Source organism: Dermacentor albipictus, chromosome 2 (genome assembly GCF_038994185.2).
Source record: "Dermacentor albipictus isolate Rhodes 1998 colony chromosome 2, USDA_Dalb.pri_finalv2, whole genome shotgun sequence".
Taxonomy (NCBI): Eukaryota; Metazoa; Arthropoda; class Arachnida; order Ixodida; family Ixodidae; genus Dermacentor; species Dermacentor albipictus.
This window is the reverse complement of record NC_091822.1, coordinates 189,342,527-189,362,161: the sequence shown is the minus strand read 5'-3', so window position 1 is coordinate 189,362,161 and position 19,635 is coordinate 189,342,527. Positions and strand designations below refer to the sequence as shown.

At 49.6% G+C, this 19,635-nt stretch overlaps 2 protein-coding genes across 3 annotated transcripts in view; one reads left to right on the top strand and one right to left on the bottom strand.

Annotated features, from left to right (window-relative positions):
* Nucleotides 1-8,144, top strand: part of LOC135919618 (high affinity nerve growth factor receptor-like) — a 173,600-nt gene extending 165,456 nt beyond the window's left edge. The window contains exons 11-15 of one of the 2 annotated variants that reach the window (XM_065453519.2): nucleotides 981-1,284; nucleotides 2,102-2,192; nucleotides 4,000-4,146; nucleotides 4,656-4,814; nucleotides 5,605-8,144. In XM_065453519.2, coding sequence (XP_065309591.1) covers nucleotides 981-1,284; nucleotides 2,102-2,192; nucleotides 4,000-4,146; nucleotides 4,656-4,814; nucleotides 5,605-5,790 — 887 coding nt within the window. In that variant the 3' untranslated portion in view covers nucleotides 5,791-8,144. Of the gene's footprint in view, nucleotides 1-977; nucleotides 1,285-2,101; nucleotides 2,193-3,999; nucleotides 4,147-4,655; nucleotides 4,815-5,604 lie in introns of both variants that reach the window. The other variant, XM_065453518.2, reaches the window with a different exon arrangement.
* Nucleotides 8,145-13,251: 5,107 nt separating this feature from the next.
* LOC135919148 (uncharacterized) lies at nucleotides 13,252-17,292 on the bottom strand. The gene is made up of 15 exons (XM_070533376.1): nucleotides 17,007-17,292; nucleotides 16,748-16,950; nucleotides 16,474-16,665; nucleotides 16,200-16,391; nucleotides 15,926-16,117; nucleotides 15,652-15,843; nucleotides 15,374-15,569; nucleotides 15,104-15,295; nucleotides 14,830-15,021; nucleotides 14,556-14,747; nucleotides 14,282-14,473; nucleotides 14,008-14,199; nucleotides 13,734-13,925; nucleotides 13,456-13,651; nucleotides 13,252-13,377 (listed from the first exon to the last, which is right to left on the bottom strand). The coding sequence occupies exons 2-14, from the start codon at nucleotides 16,872-16,874 to the stop codon at nucleotides 13,456-13,458; spliced, it is 2,439 nt and encodes an 812-aa protein (XP_070389477.1). The 5' UTR covers nucleotides 16,875-16,950; nucleotides 17,007-17,292; the 3' UTR covers nucleotides 13,252-13,377.
* Between the last annotated feature and the right edge of the window lie 2,343 nt (nucleotides 17,293-19,635).

Here is a 19,635-nt window from a genome sequence, read left to right as displayed (position 1 = left end):
ATGACTAATTATGGCTACTAATAACTCCGATATGACCAATATGTCCAACGACGGCTTGTAATCACCACAATTGAAAAGAAATGGCTATAAATGTCTAGTAATGAGTAGTAATAACTAAAATGACTACTAATTACTTGTAATAACTACTAATGACTACGAAATGACCAGTATGTCTAACGACGGCTTGTAATGACCACAATTGATTACAAATGACCAAAATACTTACTAGTGAACAGTAATGACTAATAATGACTGAAATGACTCGTAATGACTAGTACTGACTATGAAATGACCAATATGTCTAACGACAACTCGTGACGACTACAATTGATTAGAAATGACCAAAATGCTTAGTAATGACCAGTAATTACTACTAATTACTACTAATGACTACGAACTGACCATTATGTCTAACGAGGAATTGTAACTAAAATTGATTAGCTATGACCAAAATGCTTAGTAATGACCAGTAATGACTTAAATGACTTGTAATGACTACTAATGACTATGAATGACCAATATGTCTAACGACAACTTGTAACGGCTATGATTCATTACAAATGACTAAAATGCTTAGTCATGACCAGTAATGACTAATAATGACTGAAATGACTTGTAGTGACCATTAAAGACTATGATATGACCAACATGTCTAACGACGGCTTCTAATGACCACAATTGATCACAAATGACTAAAAATGCTGAGTAGTGAGCAGTAATGACTAAAGGAAAGAAGAAAAACACAAGAGGCAAAGAGCCGAATGATAGAGGCGCATGAGGCGAATGATAAGAGGAGGAAGAGTAGGTTTTCGCCGTTCACCTCTTACGAGAGATCTTAAGAGACCCTGCAATTTTTTTTTTTTTGAGCTCGCAGGGCAGGCGCAGTGATGTTTTGTGAGAAAAGCTTGTACCGAATTTCTAGGTCTTGGGCCGGTGGGTCCCTACGCTCCCTAATGATCGTTCACGTCCCTGTGCAGCAGTGCGACATATCGCGCGCGAGAAGATCAGCTTCATCCAGTCGCTGGGCGAAGGTGCGTTCGGGCGCGTGTTCCTGGGCACCGTGGACTACCTGACCCCCGACGAGCCGACGACGCTGGTCGCCGTGAAGACGCTCAAGGACGCGGCGGGCGACGAGGCACGCGTGGACTTCGAGCGCGAGGCCGAACTGCTCACCAACCTGCACCACGCAAACATTGTGCGCTTCTACGGCGTCTCCACCGACGGGGACCCGCTCATGATCCTCTTCGAGTACATGGAGTACGGGGATCTCAACAATTTTCTCAGGTGAGTGATCCCTATTAGGGAGTGAGAGCCATCCCGACTGCCTGAGAAGTTCAGCGCTCCCCTGTCTGCCCCTCTCGTTGCGTTTTCGGCTTTGTCCGTATGTATCTTGTTGCACAGTCACTCGTACTTATAAACGCTTTCCTGTCCACAGAACCTTTATGTCTATCTTTCTCTCTCCCTCCCCTGCAAACGATGCTGAGACGCAACTGCCTCAATTTGTCCTGCTAGATTTGCGCGGCCTGAATAGTGACTATACCTGACCTATTGGAGATACGCGCAGGCATAGCGGACGTGTCACTTCTTACTTCACTTGTTCGTAGTCTTAAACGGCGCGCTTATTGTTAAAGCCACCTGTTTGTCTTCGAGGCACGCGAGCTTCGCAACGTTTCCTGGCGACCTGAAGCCTTTGTTCAGAAATTCCAAGGCAACGCCCGAGTTTTAAAGTATGCTGCCGTGCCTTGTGTCATGTAGAGCTTCGGAGCACAGTGATAGTGAAAACAATCAGCTGAACTTCGAAGTACTGAAAGTGCCGCAGGCCTATGTCGCCTGCTAAGCGACAGCCTCGGTCACGTGCACTAAGGCTTCTAAACATTGTAGTGGCAGCTGAGGCATAACCTGTTGCGGTACCGTTTCTCACTTCGACCAGTTTGTGACCAATATTTCGTTTTTCTTTCTTAAAGTCTACCGACTGTCTGACCTGACTAAAGGTCGATGAAAACAAATGCCACTCTTTAGGCAAGTGACATCATGTTGCGCTTAGAGTGATCCCGCAATGCTTCCTAAACAATCGCAGTCAAGCGCAGTGTTATTTTCTTAGGGATCGTGGCCCGGATCGGTCGGTGCTGGATCCTGGCGCCAAAGCTGTTGCACCTCTGACAAGGGCTGACCTGCTGAAGATATCGGTCCAAGTACGTTCTTTCTTTAGTTTGAGTTGATTTATTCTACCACATACACGGAGTTTCACATAAGTGGTTGGGACGAAGAAAAAAAGCTGCATTAGAAACAGCTTGACTAGCCCTACGCTCCCGGTTCGCTATGGCAGCATGGCAGTAAAAGAATACATTTCAACGTCAGTGTCAAATGCGAATATACATGATAAACACAGAAAATTATTTTACAAAAAGAGAACTTATTTAGCAACATGCTTATTTAGCAACAGAACTTATTTAGCAACAGCATGCTTAAAACAGAAGTGCTAGAGAGTGTGCGAACATTTTCTTAAGGAAGTTTGAAATTATTTACTGTCTTTGGCCAACAGTAACTTAAAGTTTGAAAGCCATAGTTCGTGCACGGCCGTGGCACATGCCATTGTTCCTAGTGTCGGTTTAAGCGTGAAGAAGGATTTAGTTGCAAGTCAGCTACACTGTGTATGTAACCGCGATTCTTTACAGTGCCTGTTCTAAAGGAAAGTAATAAATTGTATTCTTATGGCACGTTTAATTTAATTACATTATATTTAATGAATAGTTCCGAAGTGTATACATTAAATCGTAGGGTTTGCAACAGAACCTAGGGTCATTTTTTTGTAGGATAAGGTTATTTGTGGATTGCTTTGTTCCGTTACGCCAAATTAAGTTACAAGAGCGCAGATGAGATTAGAAAAGTGCCTTAAATGAAAGTTTTCGAGGAACTGGCAATACACACTGACATTTTCTCTGTACGCCCAAGAGCTTGCAAAGTTTGTTTTGCAAAAATTCCGTATGATGGTCCCATTTCATATATTCATGAAAAATAACACCTAAAGATTTTGCCGTAGAAGAAAATTCAATTTTATCATTGTTTAACATGAGATTATAAGAATGAGTGGGCTCGTAAAGCGGGGATTGAGAGCGAAAAAGAACAGCTTTAGTTTTGGAACAGTCAATTTGTAAAGAACGTACAAGTGTCCAGGTGTCCAGGTGTCTACTTTTTATAATGTTATGTCAGCTAGATTCACGAGATGATGCATATTTGTCCCAGAAAAGAAAAGACTTGCATGTATCATCAGCATAGATTATGTATTGGGCTGAAGGGTCAACACTTACAATATTATTAATAAATATAATAAACAAAAGCAGTCCCAATATGCTGCCTTGGGGAACTCCGTATTTAACAAGTCTCATGGGAGACAGAGTTCTGCTTATCGATACACTTTAATGTCTGTTTTCTACGTAGTTTTGAATTAGATAGAAGGCAACACCACGAACACTGCAGCTTTCCTATTAATGTTGCATGAATAATTTTGGCAGAGCCCTTGGACATATCCAAAAATAGGCCGAGTGTGAATCTTTCTGCTTCAATATTTTTTTTAGGATCGATTCTTTTTTAAACAGTAGAGCACTTTCTGTTGAAAAACCTGATCTAAATCCATATTGCGGTTTTGTTATGACGGGATGTTTGTCAATAAATTTTGACAGTCTAAGATGAATAACTTTTTCGAGTGCTTTGGAGAATAGGTGAAAGTTTGAGATGGGCCTATAATTACGAGAATATTTTTATCACCACTTTTGTATATTACCGTCACCTTAGCACTCTTCATATATTGTGGCAAAATGCCAGTTTTTAAGGAAAAGTTGTAAATACGTGTCACACACGGGCTAAGATAAATAATTTATTTAATCGGCACCATTTTTTGACCATTTATATCTTCTTTATATATCGACACTTTCGACAACGCTCTTGGTGACGAGCATCGTGGAACGCTTCTTTTACTGACGTCACCGCCTCTTGGTCCAGGTGGCAGCCGGCATGGAGTACCTGGCGTCGCAGCACTTCGTGCACAGAGATCTCGCGACACGCAACTGTCTCGTCGGCGACATGTTGGTCATCAAAATAGGCGACTTCGGAATGTCTCGGGACGTCTACAGCACCGACTACTACAGGGTGAGCTTAATACGAACATATGCGCGCACCGCAAGCGCGCATCACGACCTGGTACGTAACAGTGTGCAAACGTTCTAGCCAGCTACACACCATTTCACCAATTCCGTGCACTGTAGCGAAGGCTACGGGTCGCGTCGACCGACCACAACCGAGAACCAGGTGAAAGGCTCCTCCACTGTCCACCTCGATCGCGCGACGCCCACTGAACGTTACCTTCACGGAAGGATAAGCAGCGAACGCTGGGCGAGCCCTCATCACTTCTTCGGAACACGCAGCCGACAATCGTTACTGATTTGCGGATACGTATCTTAGTTGCTGAGTCTGGACTCTGCCGATACATCTTCGCCAGCCCGGCAGCACTAAACCGCGAATCAGTTTTAACGCTTTCTAAATTTCGTTCCCACAGCAACGTTAAGGGCTTTGTCACGTAATATGGTCCCCGGCTGCGCTCTTTTTCTACCCTACCTGTCAAATCTTACGATATGCTAAGACCCCCTCAATGTACGCAGGTGGGAAGACACACCATGTTGCCCATCCGGTGGATGCCTCCGGAGAGCATCCTATACCGCAAGTTCACTGTCGAGTCGGACGTCTGGAGCTTCGGCGTCGTGCTCTGGGAAATATTCGCGTTCGGCAAGCAACCCTGGTACGAGCTGTCAAACCACGAGGTAAGATTCTGTTATCCAGCTTGCATATATTTCAATATCTGTTAGGTAAACCACGCTTTGCAAGAGTAATGCGCCATGAAGACCCGAAAACGATAGTTACTCGGCACCTTAAGACACATCACCACACATACCTAGCCACATCACTACACTGTAGCCCTTCCTAATATTCATGCAGCAGCAGTTTCAAGTCTGATGGACTTGCAGTTACCAGACCTTCTCAAAGGAGTTCAAATTAACATCCACATACGTTGATCCAGCGCTTACGACAAGAACTATAGGTGATTCGGGCTACGTACGCTATGGAATGATCGTTTATCTCCTCACCTTCATATCACACGTGATCTTGAGCAAGGGGCGCGTCTGTAGGCAAAAATATATGCACACCAATGCAGGATGTCTGAGAGAGCCTGATAAAGTGAATCAGTTGTGTAGGCAAAAGCAGCGAATGACTACACTGACTGCCCGCTTCACATTCTCTCTATTCTGCTTTGTACGATATTGTGGGCAGAACGCTTGACAAATTGACCTGTATATTCAACTTGGCTTTCCGCAACAGTCGTACCTGTAGGCCTCATCTTGTGTCGCGCTAGATGTACAAACCCGCAAGCATATTCTTGGAATTCGTGCTATGGGAATGACTACCTCTCTTGCCCACACTGAATTACGATTTCTTGCTTGCACCGAAATTAACGACAGCGCCGCTGTGTTTTTGTAATCTCAAGTTCTGCAGTGCATTGTCCACGGCGTTGCGTAACGGCAAGCTTAAATAACTTCGCAAATCTGCGCGCAGGTGATCCAGCAGGTGACAAGCGGTAAACTCCTGACCAAACCCGACGGCTGCCCCGAGGAGATCTATCAGATGATGCTGACCTGCTGGAAGACGCAGCCGCAGGACAGGTGCCCTATCAAGGAGCTCCACTCACAGCTGGAGCACTTCTGCAAGGCCGAGTCGGAGTACATGCCCGTCATTGAGTGATCATCGCACCGGTGCTGTTGTGACGACAGGGCTACACCACGCCTTGTGTGCCCTCAACCATGCTCGGGACGCACAAGATGGCAGTCCTAACCTGCGCGCTCTCTGCAACGAGCAAATAGCTGAACAGATAACACTATCCGTTGAGCAGCAGCCCGTGCAGCCTCTTCTGCCTTCCACGTGTAGGGAGCTTCGAGCTTTCGTTTCATAGAGCAGAAATTGGCCACGACGACAGAAAGTGAGCATCACAGTGAAATCAGGCTCAAACACTCGATGACACACACGCGCGAATAAAAATTTTACTCAATATCTCGCACTAGAGCTTCGTCAAGTTCGTCAGCCGTTGCATAAAAAAAACGATGATGTAGGTCTGCGCAACTGGACGCTCCGTTAGCTGCCCTAATTTCAGAAACGGCCAGTATCGTCTCTCGATGAAAGTCATCCGCCAATATCAATCGGCTTACACTGTGACAGATATTATTCGGAGTGCGGGCGACATCCAACGGCAAAAACGCCCTATACACAACAGAGCCTCCAAGATCAGCGAAGGGGTACACAAACTTCTAAGGATCGTTCTTGAAGACCGAACTCTTTATGGCAAAAGCTGCGATGAAGACACCGCCAAGCAGTGGGAGGAAATGCATCTAGCGAACGACCTTCCCTAACAAGCAAGGCACTGCATGTTGCGAAGTGCCTTCTGTCAAGAGCGGTCATGTGGATTCGGCGCTGAAACACGGAAGGCACCCGTTTCTCTGCTTCGCTACCTTGCCCGTGGTGTCACAAAAATCACGGACCAACTGGCTCGATGCTTCTATTTTTGTGCATTGCGATTTCAGTACGTACGTTTGTCGTCATAGTATAGCTGTAACAGAACGTGTCACAGTCATTTTGGAGCGCAGAAAACCCTACAGTAAGCGTGAGGATTCTGTTATCAGTGCCAACTAATTCGCGGCAGGGCAGGTTAATGCACGACCATCAGCGCTAAGCAGGTGCTTGACCTCTGTGCCTGCTACCATGGTCAACAGGCGATGTAGAACATCAATGTAGCTCAGATATTTCGCTAAAGCCATAAGCCTGGCATTAGTTTATAATTATTGCTAAACAATACAGGCTCAACTATTTCGCGCATCATACGAGGCATCCCGAGGCACCTAGGCTTGGTAGCTTCTGCAGGGAGGCACCTACAACTCTAAACGGAGGCCTGGTATGCGTGGTGTCGTCTGTTTCGGTTCACGCTTTAATGAAATCAACGAGGAATCAGCATAGCAACCAAAGACTGGGGTAGAGCTTGATTAATTAAGGTTCGCTCGGCCGGCTGAGGGCACAAGTCAAGGAACGAAGTAAAGCGAAAAGCACATTTCGCAGGTCGACCTGTTGTCGTTCCGGAAACTCCGCTGCCACCAATCGAAGGTAACGGGACCTAGTCAGGGTCACCAGAAAGAGATGTTTTGTCGTTATAACGTTGCTTTAAAGGAGTGGCAGCGAGGCCCACTTTGCGGTCACGCTGGCAGATTAAATGCCAACACTAGCAAGGACTGCGGAGGCGAAAAATTAAAGAAAAGCAAGAATGCTTTTCCGTCTTTTCTGTTAGAGCACTTACAGATGGACGATTGGGGACTCGGCGACACCAAAAATTAACAAATGAGCGAACTCGCCTCCTAGAAAAGCGCCTTTCTGGACGACTACAAAACCAAATTCCCAACGTCAAAGTCCCGGTAGTTTTTACAAAGCATCCGAAAACGCGGAAACGTGCGCAGAAGCTCACAGAATCCACCGCAAAGCATTGCAAGCGCAGTTCAGAATATTGCATGCATTACTACAGCATCGTCGCACAGTGTGTGCCATCGAGCGCGCCGGAAGCCGTCATCGATTTGTAGCAAGTCATCGAAAGCATACGGAGCCCGCATCAAGCCTGCCGAGGCCGTGTGCGCGACAGTGCTTCACTTGTGACCCTTTGTTTGCGTGTGCTCGAGCGCGTCACAATGAAGCTGCGTGATGTACTGTCTCCTCGCATAACTCAGCTTCGTCAGAATGAACTTTTACTACCAGCATCGACACACCACGCGTTCTAACGTCATTCCTCGTTCTGTTCCGTGATTTAATGGCGCTTCTGAACGGTGCCACAGAGACGGACACCATCTTGTGCGCGGAAGTGTGTTCGTGTTCGTGTACCCACCCACGTCGAAGAGAATGTGTCGCACGCGGGGACGTCGTCAAAATGTGCTTTTATTTTCTGACCCGCCGTCCGGCGCATTAGGAACCTCCATCGCGCTTACGTGGGACAAAAGCGATACGAAGAGATGTTTACCTCGTTTACGCTTCTGGTGTACACACATAAATGTACAAAATGTGCTTTCCATGATAAGTCCGTGTTGCAATGCGGCGACGACGTATTGCGTTGCCTCGACATACCGAGCCAGCGCGCACATGGTACCGGTAAGTGTACATATACCGCGGCCGTGTACACGTCCGCGGAAAATCCGTCGGCGTAATCGGCGTGACCGAAAGGCAGTACCAAAAATGGCCGACGCCGCAAGATGGCCGACGGCGTCGGGGAACCGTGCTCGTTTTGCACCTCGGAGGCCCGGGCTCGATTCCCCTCCAGACCGAAATGTGCCGAATTTTCCTTTCGAATCCCTTAATTTATTTATAGGAGCCTCCGTGAGAAACTTGACGTGAATGCGAGCGTTTTTTACGTGATTTTAATCTTTGCGCCGTCGGCAATTTTTGCTACCATCGATCGGTCATGCCGACGGATTTTCGCGTAATGGGGCATTTAATGCGTTCGCATTAAAATAAGCGTGCAGCTCGGGATTATGGCGTATTCGATCTTGTGGTCACAGCAGCAGCAGTAAGCCAGAGGTTGACATTACGTCACATTTACTATCTGAAAGCGGTGAAAGCTGATAGAAAAAAACGTCGGCAGCTGTCCATCTGTAAGTTTGGGTTTCGCTTCGAGCGGTTTTTTTTTTCCTCTAAGCGCACTTACAAAAGTCTACCGCACGTCCAACATGCATAACTTAGCATTTTCACCATATTTAGAACAGTTGCAGTTTCAACAAAGCACCAACTTGAACCAGTTGTTCAGAACACAGGAGGATGCAGAAAAGGCAAAACAGCAACGGTTCTATCTAGAGCGCAAGACGCAAGAAAAAAGAAGGCACGGGCCCCTGGAAAACTAATCTTGTGTTTTCCACCCTAAGACAAATATTTCTTCATTCCGACCTTTGATTTTTGAAACATCAATTTAGTTTTCTACAGTTTACATAGATACAATATATACAGGGCATTATTTTTTCTTTTTTTCTGGCTGCACCAAATCATTAAAATTATAAAAATATCAACCACGGTAACGTTACGTTTACCATTCGAGTGTACAGATTAGCAGCCTCTAGATACAGAGCAATTTCCGCAATTACGTGCCTAATTAGCGGTTACGGTAAATAATTTTCTTATTATCAACAATAGTTGGCTACAGCACATGAGTACTTTGGGGCCCGTCCTCGACATTCCCTACCTAACGATTAAATTTTGAATAGCGGATTTCATGTGGGAGCTACGCGAACAGTTACTTCCCCTTGGTAAGCTCCTTGAAACCGAAACTGGTTGGCAAAAGAGCGCCTGTGTTGTCGAACCGAAGGCTCGCCGCGTAGGCATCGCCGTCATCCTGACATAAGTGCTTTTGTAATTAGAGGTCACGCGTACTATAGGTGACTGTTAGTGTAACTTTTTTTTTTTTTTGAAGGAGAGCTGGAAGTTTATTGCCTGCCTTAGAAATGGGCGAGCAAGACATCTCGCGATGAACGTGCGCAATCGCGTTTCGCGGAGCCTACTGAGCTGGTTTGAACGTCCCGTCATATTTCCAAGTAGCGTACTTTCCGATCTACAAGTCGCACCACATTTTTATAACGCCTTCGACGCAAAAAAAAAAAAAAATGCTGTATAAGACGCACCCATTTTAGACTGGTCAACGGTAGGTCGGAGGCGCGCGCGTCTAATACACCGGAAGATACGTTACACGAAAATTTCACGATGAAACACTCTAAGCAGCTTAAACGCCGACTGCGATGACTGCGATGAAGAAAGGCGTCAGGCAAGGAGATACGATCTCTCCAATGCTATTCACAGCGTGTTTACAGGAGGTATTCAGAAACCTGGATTGGGAAGAATTAGGGATAAGAGTTAATGGAGAATACCTTAGTAACCTGCGATTCGCTGATGATATTGCCTTGCTTAGTCACTCAGGAGACCGATTGCAATGCATGCTCACTGACCTGGAGAGGCAAAGCAGAAGAGTGGGTCTAAAAATTAATCTGCAGAAAACTAAAATAATGTTTAACAGTATCGGAAGAGAACAGCAGTTTACGATAGGTAGCGAGGCACTGGAAGTGGTAAGGGAATACATCTACTTAGGGCAGGTAGTGACCGCGGACCCGCATCATGAGACTGAAATGATCAGAAGAATAAGAATGGACTGGGGTGCGTTTGGCAGGCATTCTCAGATCATGAACAGCAGGTTGCCATTATCCCTCAAGAGAAAAGTGTATAACAGCTGTGTCTTACCAGTACTCACGAACGGGGCAGAAACCTGGAGGCTTACGAAAAGGGATCTACTTCAATTGAGGACGACGCAACAAGCTATGGAAAGAAGAATGATGGGTGTAACGGTAATTCATAAGAGCAGATTGGGCGGGGGTACAGACGCGAGTTGATGACACCTTAGTTGAAATTAAGAAAACGAAATGGGCATGGGCAGGACATGTAATGAGGAGGGAAGATAACCGATGGTCACTAAGGGCTACGGACTGGATTCCAAGGGAAGAGAAGCGCAGCAGGGGGCGGCAGAAAGTTAGGTGGGCGGATGAGATTAAGAAGTCTGCAGGGACAACATGGCCACAATTAGCACATTACCGGGGTAGTTGGAGAAGTATGGGAGAGGCCTTTGCCCTGCCGTTGGCGCAACCAGGCTGATGATATTTGATGCGATGTTTCAAGTTATCCTGAACCAGTAGTATTCCCATTAGGAATGACTTCAGCAGAGCTGCAGGGCTCGCAATCCGCCTTTATTCTTTTTTTCCTGTGCTGCCCTCTGCCGCACCCCGTTGGAAACGTTTTGGAAGGGTGCCGGGGCTTTCGCCGGTTGATTTATGTACGAATGCCCATCTTGAGTTTGCGTCGGCGGTGCATTTCGTGGTTTGCCATTCATTATTAATGACTTCTTAGGGGCAGCATGTCATACCTGGAAGCCACGTCGCACTTACCGTGAATACTGGATGAGCAAGTCTTAAGCGCGCTGTTGTGCGAACAGTGCGACCACTGAAGACGTGCCGACTGGCAGTCTTCGGGAACGGTGATGTACAGTCGACCAAAAAAGTTTACGGACCAAAAGACCCGACAAAAAGCGGAATATCTCCGCAGCCTCCAAATGCAGCCTGGTATTCCCATTTCCAGCCTTTACTGGTATATGCGAACAACATTGCGATGTACGGTTTTACTGGCTACTTTTAAAGGCAGCTCGTATATTTAGCATTTTCTGAGACCCCGTGGTCCGTAAGCTTTTTTTGGTCGACTGTACATATGTTGGCAAAGCGCTGTTTCGCGGTTTGCCACTTCTGCTGTGCGCGCCGTGCGAAGTAAAGATGACTTGATTTCAAATCGCTAAGGACAGAACGGAACTATAAAAGCAGCTTCCCATCGACGTAACTACAGTTTACATTTCAGTTCAGGTCCGCCGGTAGCGGGTGCGTAATGTCGACGGCACCAGGCCTCACCTTCGGTGAACGGGACCGTGGGTGACTATAGGATACGGTCCCACACCACAGCGTCGAAGGCTATCAGCATGCTGCAAGTAAGCTGAAAATCCTTGGGGGAATTTCAAATTAAAGACATTTCGGAAGCTGCACTATCGACTCTGGAACTACGTCCAAAATTTTATTTCAGTTCGCATATAACGCCAGTGAACGCCGAGTTGACAATATGCACTACGAAAAAAGTCAAAATGTTTACAACTGTACAATGTTCTCCACACAGGGGAAATATACCCAAAGCAAAAGAACACCTTCGTCATTTTATTAAGTTCCAGTGAACATTGTACAGCAAGTACATGTTACAGAAAAGTACAAGTGAATTCAAGCAGGTAAGTTTACACAGGGCAGTGAACAGTGAAGTACAAAAGCAACGGTGATGAAACAATGATCAAGACGTCACATCGCAGGCACGTACGGTGGTGGCATCCGATCAATGTCTAATCTTGCTGAAGGGAGGTTCAGGATCTGCTTTGCTTCGCTGTGCAGTGGTACGCAGCTTTACCGCTAACATGAATAATAACTAGACAGGTTTTTAAACTAAGCATGGTGCCACGCCAGAACTACAGTCATCAAGCTGATAAGCATGATGTTCACAAGCTAACGGAAATGTTTAGTTGCCTTTAATCACGCCATATGCTCTTTGTAACGGTACGCTGATGCTTCGCATTAGCCATGATGAATAACTTGATAAACAAGGACGATATGGACAAAGAAAACAACCAACAGAGACCCCTTGGATTAGAAAAGTCGACGAGGCAAGGGCCACAGCCAGTACACCACTGGACGCCCTTCAATTAAGGGGAACGCCCAGAGCAAAGCTGGAAGGATTTTAGAAAAGATTGGCGACCATCACTGCGGAACAATCAACGAGCTTTCTGAAGAATTTACAGATTAGACGAGGCCAGCCACCAAGAATTCCACGGAAGAAGTGAGAACGCACACAGCTAAAAATATGCCAACAACGAGATGAAGTGATCGAAGTCGCACGGGCGCATAATAGACAACATACATGCAGAAACACACACACGCATGCTCATACGAACACATACGCGCGCGCAACTTCACAATGCTAACCAGCATCAGCGTACTATTGCGAATGCATAGGGTATGAATTAACGTGCACCAACATCCAGATTGAGTGAGAAATGTACCACAGATGAGCCAGCTTGTTACCTGGAATTTTTTTTGTTCGCTCGTCAAACAGTCAGGTACCCTCAATACTAGTCTATATCGAACTGCTATGAAACAGCTACCAGGCGGAAAGAACTCCCACAGGGATGTCGAGATCGGGGTTAGTGTCCCGACTCCGTAGTTGTGCAGCGTCACCGAGGCAGCACGGAGCAGGCAGCGAGGGACTTTTCCTGCAGCTCAACGTCAGCGGGCGCAGCAATGTGACGAACTGTCTCGTGAGCAAGGCTTGCCGCATTACGTTGAGCACTGGACGTCATGGCCTACTACGCAGGTGGAACAAATCTTGAGTGGCGACTGTGTCGAAACAAGGGTTGTATACTGAAACGACAAAAGAAAAAAAACGTTAATTACCCGCCAGCACACCATCGCAGCACGGGTCGGAAGAATTTTATTTACCTACGCGCAGTCGACGTACTGCAGGGCGGGTCGTGCAGGTTTCTCCATTGGCCAGGAAACCAGTAGCTGTGTGGCTGGAGGAGAAGTGTACGGACGGTCAGCCGCGGGGAACAGCAGGCGATGAACGTCATCCGTGTGGGACACGGCAGGGCGTAAGAAAATCCATCGCACGTGACTGATGGCAAAGGCTGGGGAACTGAAACGACAAGGAGGCGTCATGTTAAGCATTCGTCAGCACAACGCCACAGCACGGGCCAGAATAACTCGGATTTACCTACGCGCAGTCGACGTACTGCAAGGTGGGTCGTGCAGGTTTCTCCATTGGCCAGGAAACCAGTAGCTGTGTGGCTGGAGGAGAAGTGTACAGACGGTCAGCCGCGGGGAACAGCAGGCGATGAACGTCATCCGTGTGGGACACGGCAGGGCGTAAGAAAATCCATGGCACGTGACTGATGGCAAAGGCTGGGGAACTGAAACGACAAGGAGGCGTCATGTTAAGCATTCGTCAGCACAACGCCACAGCACGGGCCAGAATAACTCGGATTTACCTACGCGCAGTCGACGTACTGCAAGGTGGGTCGTGCAGGTTTCTCCATTGGCCAGGAAACCAGTAGCTGTGTGGCTGGAGGAGAAGTGTACGGACGGTCATCCGCGGGGAACAGCAGGCGATGAACGTCATCCGTGTGGGACACGGCAGGGCGTAAGAAAATCCATCGCACGTGACTGATGGCAAAGGCTGGGGAACTGAAACGACAAGGAGGCGTCATGTTAAGTATTCGTCAGCACAACGCCACAGCACGGGCCAGAATAACTCGGATTTACCTACGCGCAGTCGACGTACTGCAGGGCGAGTCGTGCAGGTTTCTCCATTGGCCAGGAAACCAGTAGCTGTGTGGCTGGAGGAGAAGTGTACGGACGGTCAGCCGCGGGGAACAGCAGGCGATGAACGTCATCCGTGTGGGACACGGCAGGGCGTAAGAAAATCCATCGCACGTGACTGATGGCAAAGGCTGGGGAACTGAAACGACAAGGAGGCGTCATGTTAAGTATTCGTCAGCACAACGCCACAGCACGGGCCAGAATAACTCGGATTTACCTACGCGCAGTCGACGTACTGCAGGGCGAGTCGTGCAGGTTTCTCCATTGGCCAGGAAACCAGTAGCTGTGTGGCTGGAGGAGAAGTGTACGGACGGTCAGCCGCGGGGAACAGCAGGCGATGAACGTCATCCGTGTGGGACACGGCAGGGCGTAAGAAAATCCATCGCACGTGACTGATGGCAAAGGCTGGGGAACTGAAACGACAAGGAGGCGTCATGTTAAGCATTCGTCAGCACAACGCCACAGCACGGGCCAGAATAACTCGGATTTACCTACGCGCAGTCGACGTACTGCAGGGCGAGTCGTGCAGGTTTCTCCATTGGCCAGGAAACCAGTAGCTGTGTGGCTGGAGGAGAAGTGTACGGACGGTCAGCCGCGGGGAACAGCAGGCGATGAACGTCATCCGTGTGGGACACGGCAGGGCGTAAGAAAATCCATCGCACGTGACTGATGGCAAAGGCTGGGGAACTGAAACGACAAGGAGGCGTCATGTTAAGCATTCGTCAGCACAACGCCACAGCACGGGCCAGAATAACTCGGATTTACCTACGCGCAGTCGACGTACTGCAGGGCGAGTCGTGCAGGTTTCTCCATTGGCCAGGAAACCAGTAGCTGTGTGGCTGGAGGAGAAGTGTACGGACGGTCAGCCGCGGGGAACAGCAGGCGATGAACGTCATCCGTGTGGGACACGGCAGGGCGTAAGAAAATCCATCGCACGTGACTGATGGCAAAGGCTGGGGAACTGAAACGACAAGGAGGCGTCATGTTAAGTATTCGTCAGCACAACGCCACAGCACGGGCCAGAATAACTCGGATTTACCTACGCGCAGTCGACGTACTGCAGGGCGAGTCGTGCAGGTTTCTCCATTGGCCAGGAAACCAGTAGCTGTGTGGCTGGAGGAGAAGTGTACGGACGGTCAGCCGCGGGGAACAGCAGGCGATGAACGTCATCCGTGTGGGACACGGCAGGGCGTAAGAAAATCCATGGCACGTGACTGATGGCAAAGGCTGGGGAACTGAAACGACAAGGAGGCGTCATGTTAAGCATTCGTCAGCACAACGCCACAGCACGGGCCAGAATAACTCGGATTTACCTACGCGCAGTCGACGTACTGCAAGGTGGGTCGTGCAGGTTTCTCCATTGGCCAGGAAACCAGTAGCTGTGTGGCTGGAGGAGAAGTGTACGGACGGTCATCCGCGGGGAACAGCAGGCGATGAAAGTCATCCGTGTGGGACACGGCAGGGCGTAAGAAAATCCATCGCACGTGACTGATGGCAAAGGCTGGGGAACTGAAACGACAAGGAGGCGTCATGTTAAGTATTCGTCAGCACAACGCCACAGCACGGGCCAGAATAACTCGGATTTACCTACGCGCAGTCGACGTACTGCAGGGCGAGTCGTGCAGGTTTCTCCATTGGCCAGGAAACCAGTAGCTGTGTGGCTGGAGGAGAAGTGTACGGACGGTCAGCCGCGGGGAACAGCAGGCGATGAACGTCATCCGTGTGGGACACGGCAGGGCGTAAGAAAATCCATCGCACGTGACTGATGGCAAAGGCTGGGGAACTGAAACGACAAGGAGGCGTCATGTTAAGTATTCGTCAGCACAACGCCACAGCACGGGCCAGAATAACTCGGATTTACCTACGCGCAGTCGACGTACTGCAGGGCGAGTCGTGCAGGTTTCTCCATTGGCCAGGAAACCAGTAGCTGTGTGGCTGGAGGAGAAGTGTACGGACGGTCAGCCGCGGGGAACAGAAGGCGATGAACGTCATCCGTGTGGGACACGGCAGGGCGTAAGAAAATCCATCGCACGTGACTGATGGCAAAGGCTGGGGAACTGAAACGACAAGGAGGCGTCATGTTAAGCATTCGTCAGCACAACGCCACAGCACGGGCCAGAATAACTCGGATTTACCTACGCGCAGTCGACGTACTGCAGGGCGAGTCGTGCAGGTTTCTCCATTGGCCAGGAAACCAGTAGCTGTGTGGCTGGAGGAGAAGTGTACGGACGGTCAGCCGCGGGGAACAGCAGGCGATGAACGTCATCCGTGTGGGACACGGCAGGGCGTAAGAAAATCCATCGCACGTGACTGATGGCAAAGGCTGGGGAACTGAAACGACAAGGAGGCGTCATGTTAAGCATTCGTCAGCACAACGCCACAGCACGGGCCAGAATAACTCGGATTTACCTACGCGCAGTCGACGTACTGCAGGGCGAGTCGTGCAGGTTTCTCCATTGGCCAGGAAACCAGTAGCTGTGTGGCTGGAGGAGAAGTGTACGGACGGTCAGCCGCGGGGAACAGCAGGCGATGAACGTCATCCGTGTGGGACACGGCAGGGCGTAAGAAAATCCATCGCACGTGACTGATGGCAAAGGCTGGGGAACTGAAACGACAAGGAGGCGTCATGTTAAGTATTCGTCAGCACAACGCCACAGCACGGGCCAGAATAACTCGGATTTACCTACGCGCAGTCGACGTACTGCAGGGCGAGTCGTGCAGGTTTCTCCATTGGCCAGGAAACCAGTAGCTGTGTGGCTGGAGGAGAAGTGTACGGACGGTCAGCCGCGGGGAACAGCAGGCGGTGAACGTCATCCGTCTGGGACACGGCAGGGTGCAGGGATGTTGCTGGAGTGCGCCGAAAGCGGAGGCCTAGGGTGCGTACCTGAAACTAAAGAACGGGCATGTTTTACAAATTGAGAATATAACCAGAAAGTAGGCACTCACCATGACAGGTGTCATCGCACGAGCCGTGGGAGATGAACTCGTCAAACATAGTCCACGTGTCGAGTGACAAGAACACAGCGTGGCACAAGAAATGGAAAAGAAAAAAAATGGGTGTGGCTTAGCTAAGGTTAAGCCCAGGATGCGAAGCATACTAGCCTTTATTTTAGTTGTTGAACCACTGTTTAGCCTGGTGAACCGCTGTTGCTTGGCTATATTTGGTTCGGCTAGACGAAGAAACAACTCATGCGTTACTCTGCTTCGCCTTCAAGAGTGGAACGCGACAGCGTTCCCGTCGACTCGCCAGCGACTACGCGCCCCGCATTGGACGCGGTGAGCGTCGAGCAACGCAGCGTTCGGCGCGGCAACGAAATGTGCGCCTGAGCAAGCGACGCACGCCTGAGCCTTAGAAACAGCTAGTTTCTAAGGCAACACCGCATTCACTAGAGGCGCTTTTGTACCGCTTTGAAGCATCGTACTCATGGCTCAGTGGTAGCGTCTCCGTCTCACACTCCGGAGACCTTGGTTCGATTCCCACCCAGCCCATCTTGCGAGAGTTGAGCGACGCTGCGAGCGACGGCGCGAGTTGAAGCCCCGTTTTTCCTCTGTCGTGACGTCACGGTGTCACGTGGTATGGCATGGGGTCAAAGGTCATTGAAGGCGACACCGCCGCGCCTGAGGAGCTGGGTTGAGCTCTCGTAATATGCTTCGCATAAAAGTGGCCACGTATTTTGGCCGCAACGCGCCGCGCTGCGGACCGAAGGCAACGTCCGTGCTTCAGCGTAGCAAGATGAACTAGAAGTAATACGCCACTGGTTAGCCTAACGCTAATTCCGGATGCCACCTACTTCCACGATTCCACATTTCGCGCCCTTTTGCACGCGTGGACGCGAAATTGTGGCCGGGAAGCGATAGCACTCGGAACGGGCCGATGGCCGTGTCGAAAGCGACATAGAGGACCCCTGCCAGCTGTGGCCTGCGCAGCGTCAGCTAACTGCCTAGTGTTAGCTCAGCCTGAAGATAGAATCGCCCCACCCTGTCCTCTCCGCTTCCGTCACGGCGACGACCCGATGTGGCTGCAGCCGTCTTGCACTTGCACTTGCCAGTTTTGCCAGCTAGTTGCGACAGCGGGCGTCAACTTTTCCTGGAACACCACCGCAAACCTCTAGCCACGGCGTCACTAAGTCGACTGTGTGTGGGGAACAATACGCGCGTCCTCGACTCTCCATCGCTGCAGCCAAGATGAGTTCGACGAAGCAGGCTTTGTGCCTGAACCCGCCACCGCCGACCTGGTCTGCTGTGAACGGGGGAGTCCCCGAGGGAACGTAGTTTTAACAGTATGTAGCATGCCATCCATAAAAATCTACGCAGTAGCTCCGGTAACCCCAAAGGTATTGCTGATGCAGTTATTCAAAATTTCGGACAAACGTGAAATGTCAAGGACATCACATGACATGTTGTTCGGCACGCATGTCTTTTAACCCAGCTTCATAACTCTTCGAGGTCTCGAGTCCATGATTGAAACCGCATTCACCACATTGCAACGTTATGTTCAGGAGCTCGCTCGAAACACCGTCCCGCCTCTTCGAAGAGCGATTTGCAACTGACGGTGTTCCGAAGCGTGCGTGCGTGCGTGTGCGCGTACACGCACCCAACTCGTTCTTCTATGCCCTCCCGTGTACACGCACCCATGTACACGTACCCAACTCGCTCTTCTATTCTCTCCCGTACCTGCTCTGCCTCTACCACGTGGCCAGTGAGTGAGTGAGGAAACTTTATAGCTGGTCCGACGAGGACGCGAATTCGTCGCGCACTCGGCTAGTCCCACGTCGGGACCGGCAGGTCTAGCCCACCGGCCCGGTCGCGGGCTGGCCGGACAGCCAGCATTTGCTTGTCTATAGCGGGGCTACGCAGAAGCGAGTCCCACTCCTCCTTGATGAACTTAGGGTACGTCGACCAGCACTTCCGGAGAACGTGCGCTAGAGTGGAGGTCTGCCCGCAGGACGGGCAGGCGTTGTCGCGATACACGTCGGGGTAAGCCTCGTGGAGAACGGACATACTGGTCTGTAGAAGTCTAAGACTGGTCTGTAGATATGTGCTGGTCTGTAGAAGTCTAAGCAGAACGGCTTGCGCCGTATTCAACTTGGGGTGAGGGGGTGGAAAGACCCTTCTGGACATGTATAAATATTTAATAACCTCGTTGTGAGTAGCGGGAGCATCCTTGTGGCCGTAGGGAGGAGGGGAGATGGCGCTCCTTACAGAGGAAGCGCGGTTGGTGACGTCACACAGATAAGCTGTGGACAGCAGGTTGTGGACGTAGGGAATGACGCTTTTCGAATTCCTTTTAAACCGCTGGAACTTTGGACAAGTTCCCCCCACCCCGCCCAAGCTGCTGACTCTTTAAAGACACGCATGCGCACTGGGCAGCTCTCGAACACAGGCTCGCTGCCGTCCGAGAGCACAGCGATGTACTTTGGCCTGAAATTTAGTGCGCAAGCATATGCAGGGACATTAGTTTGGATTTGCTCCCGACAGCACCTATTTTATTTAAAGGGACACGAAAGTGAGGAGCAAATGAATGTGCGCTAGTGAGGCATATACGGAAGTCCATTCCTGTGCCCCATGCAATATG

Coding starts and splice junctions, on each gene's coding strand:
- LOC135919148 (XM_070533376.1), bottom strand. CDS start 16,874: ATGACGTTCACCGCCTGCTGTTCCCCGCGGCTGACCGTCCGTACACTT. Junction 16,666..16,747: donor CTGCAGTACGTCGACTGCGC/GTAGGTAAATCC, acceptor TTGTCGTTTCAG/TTCCCCAGCCTTTGCCATCA. Junction 15,022..15,103: donor CTGCAGTACGTCGACTGCGC/GTAGGTAAATCC, acceptor TTGTCGTTTCAG/TTCCCCAGCCTTTGCCATCA.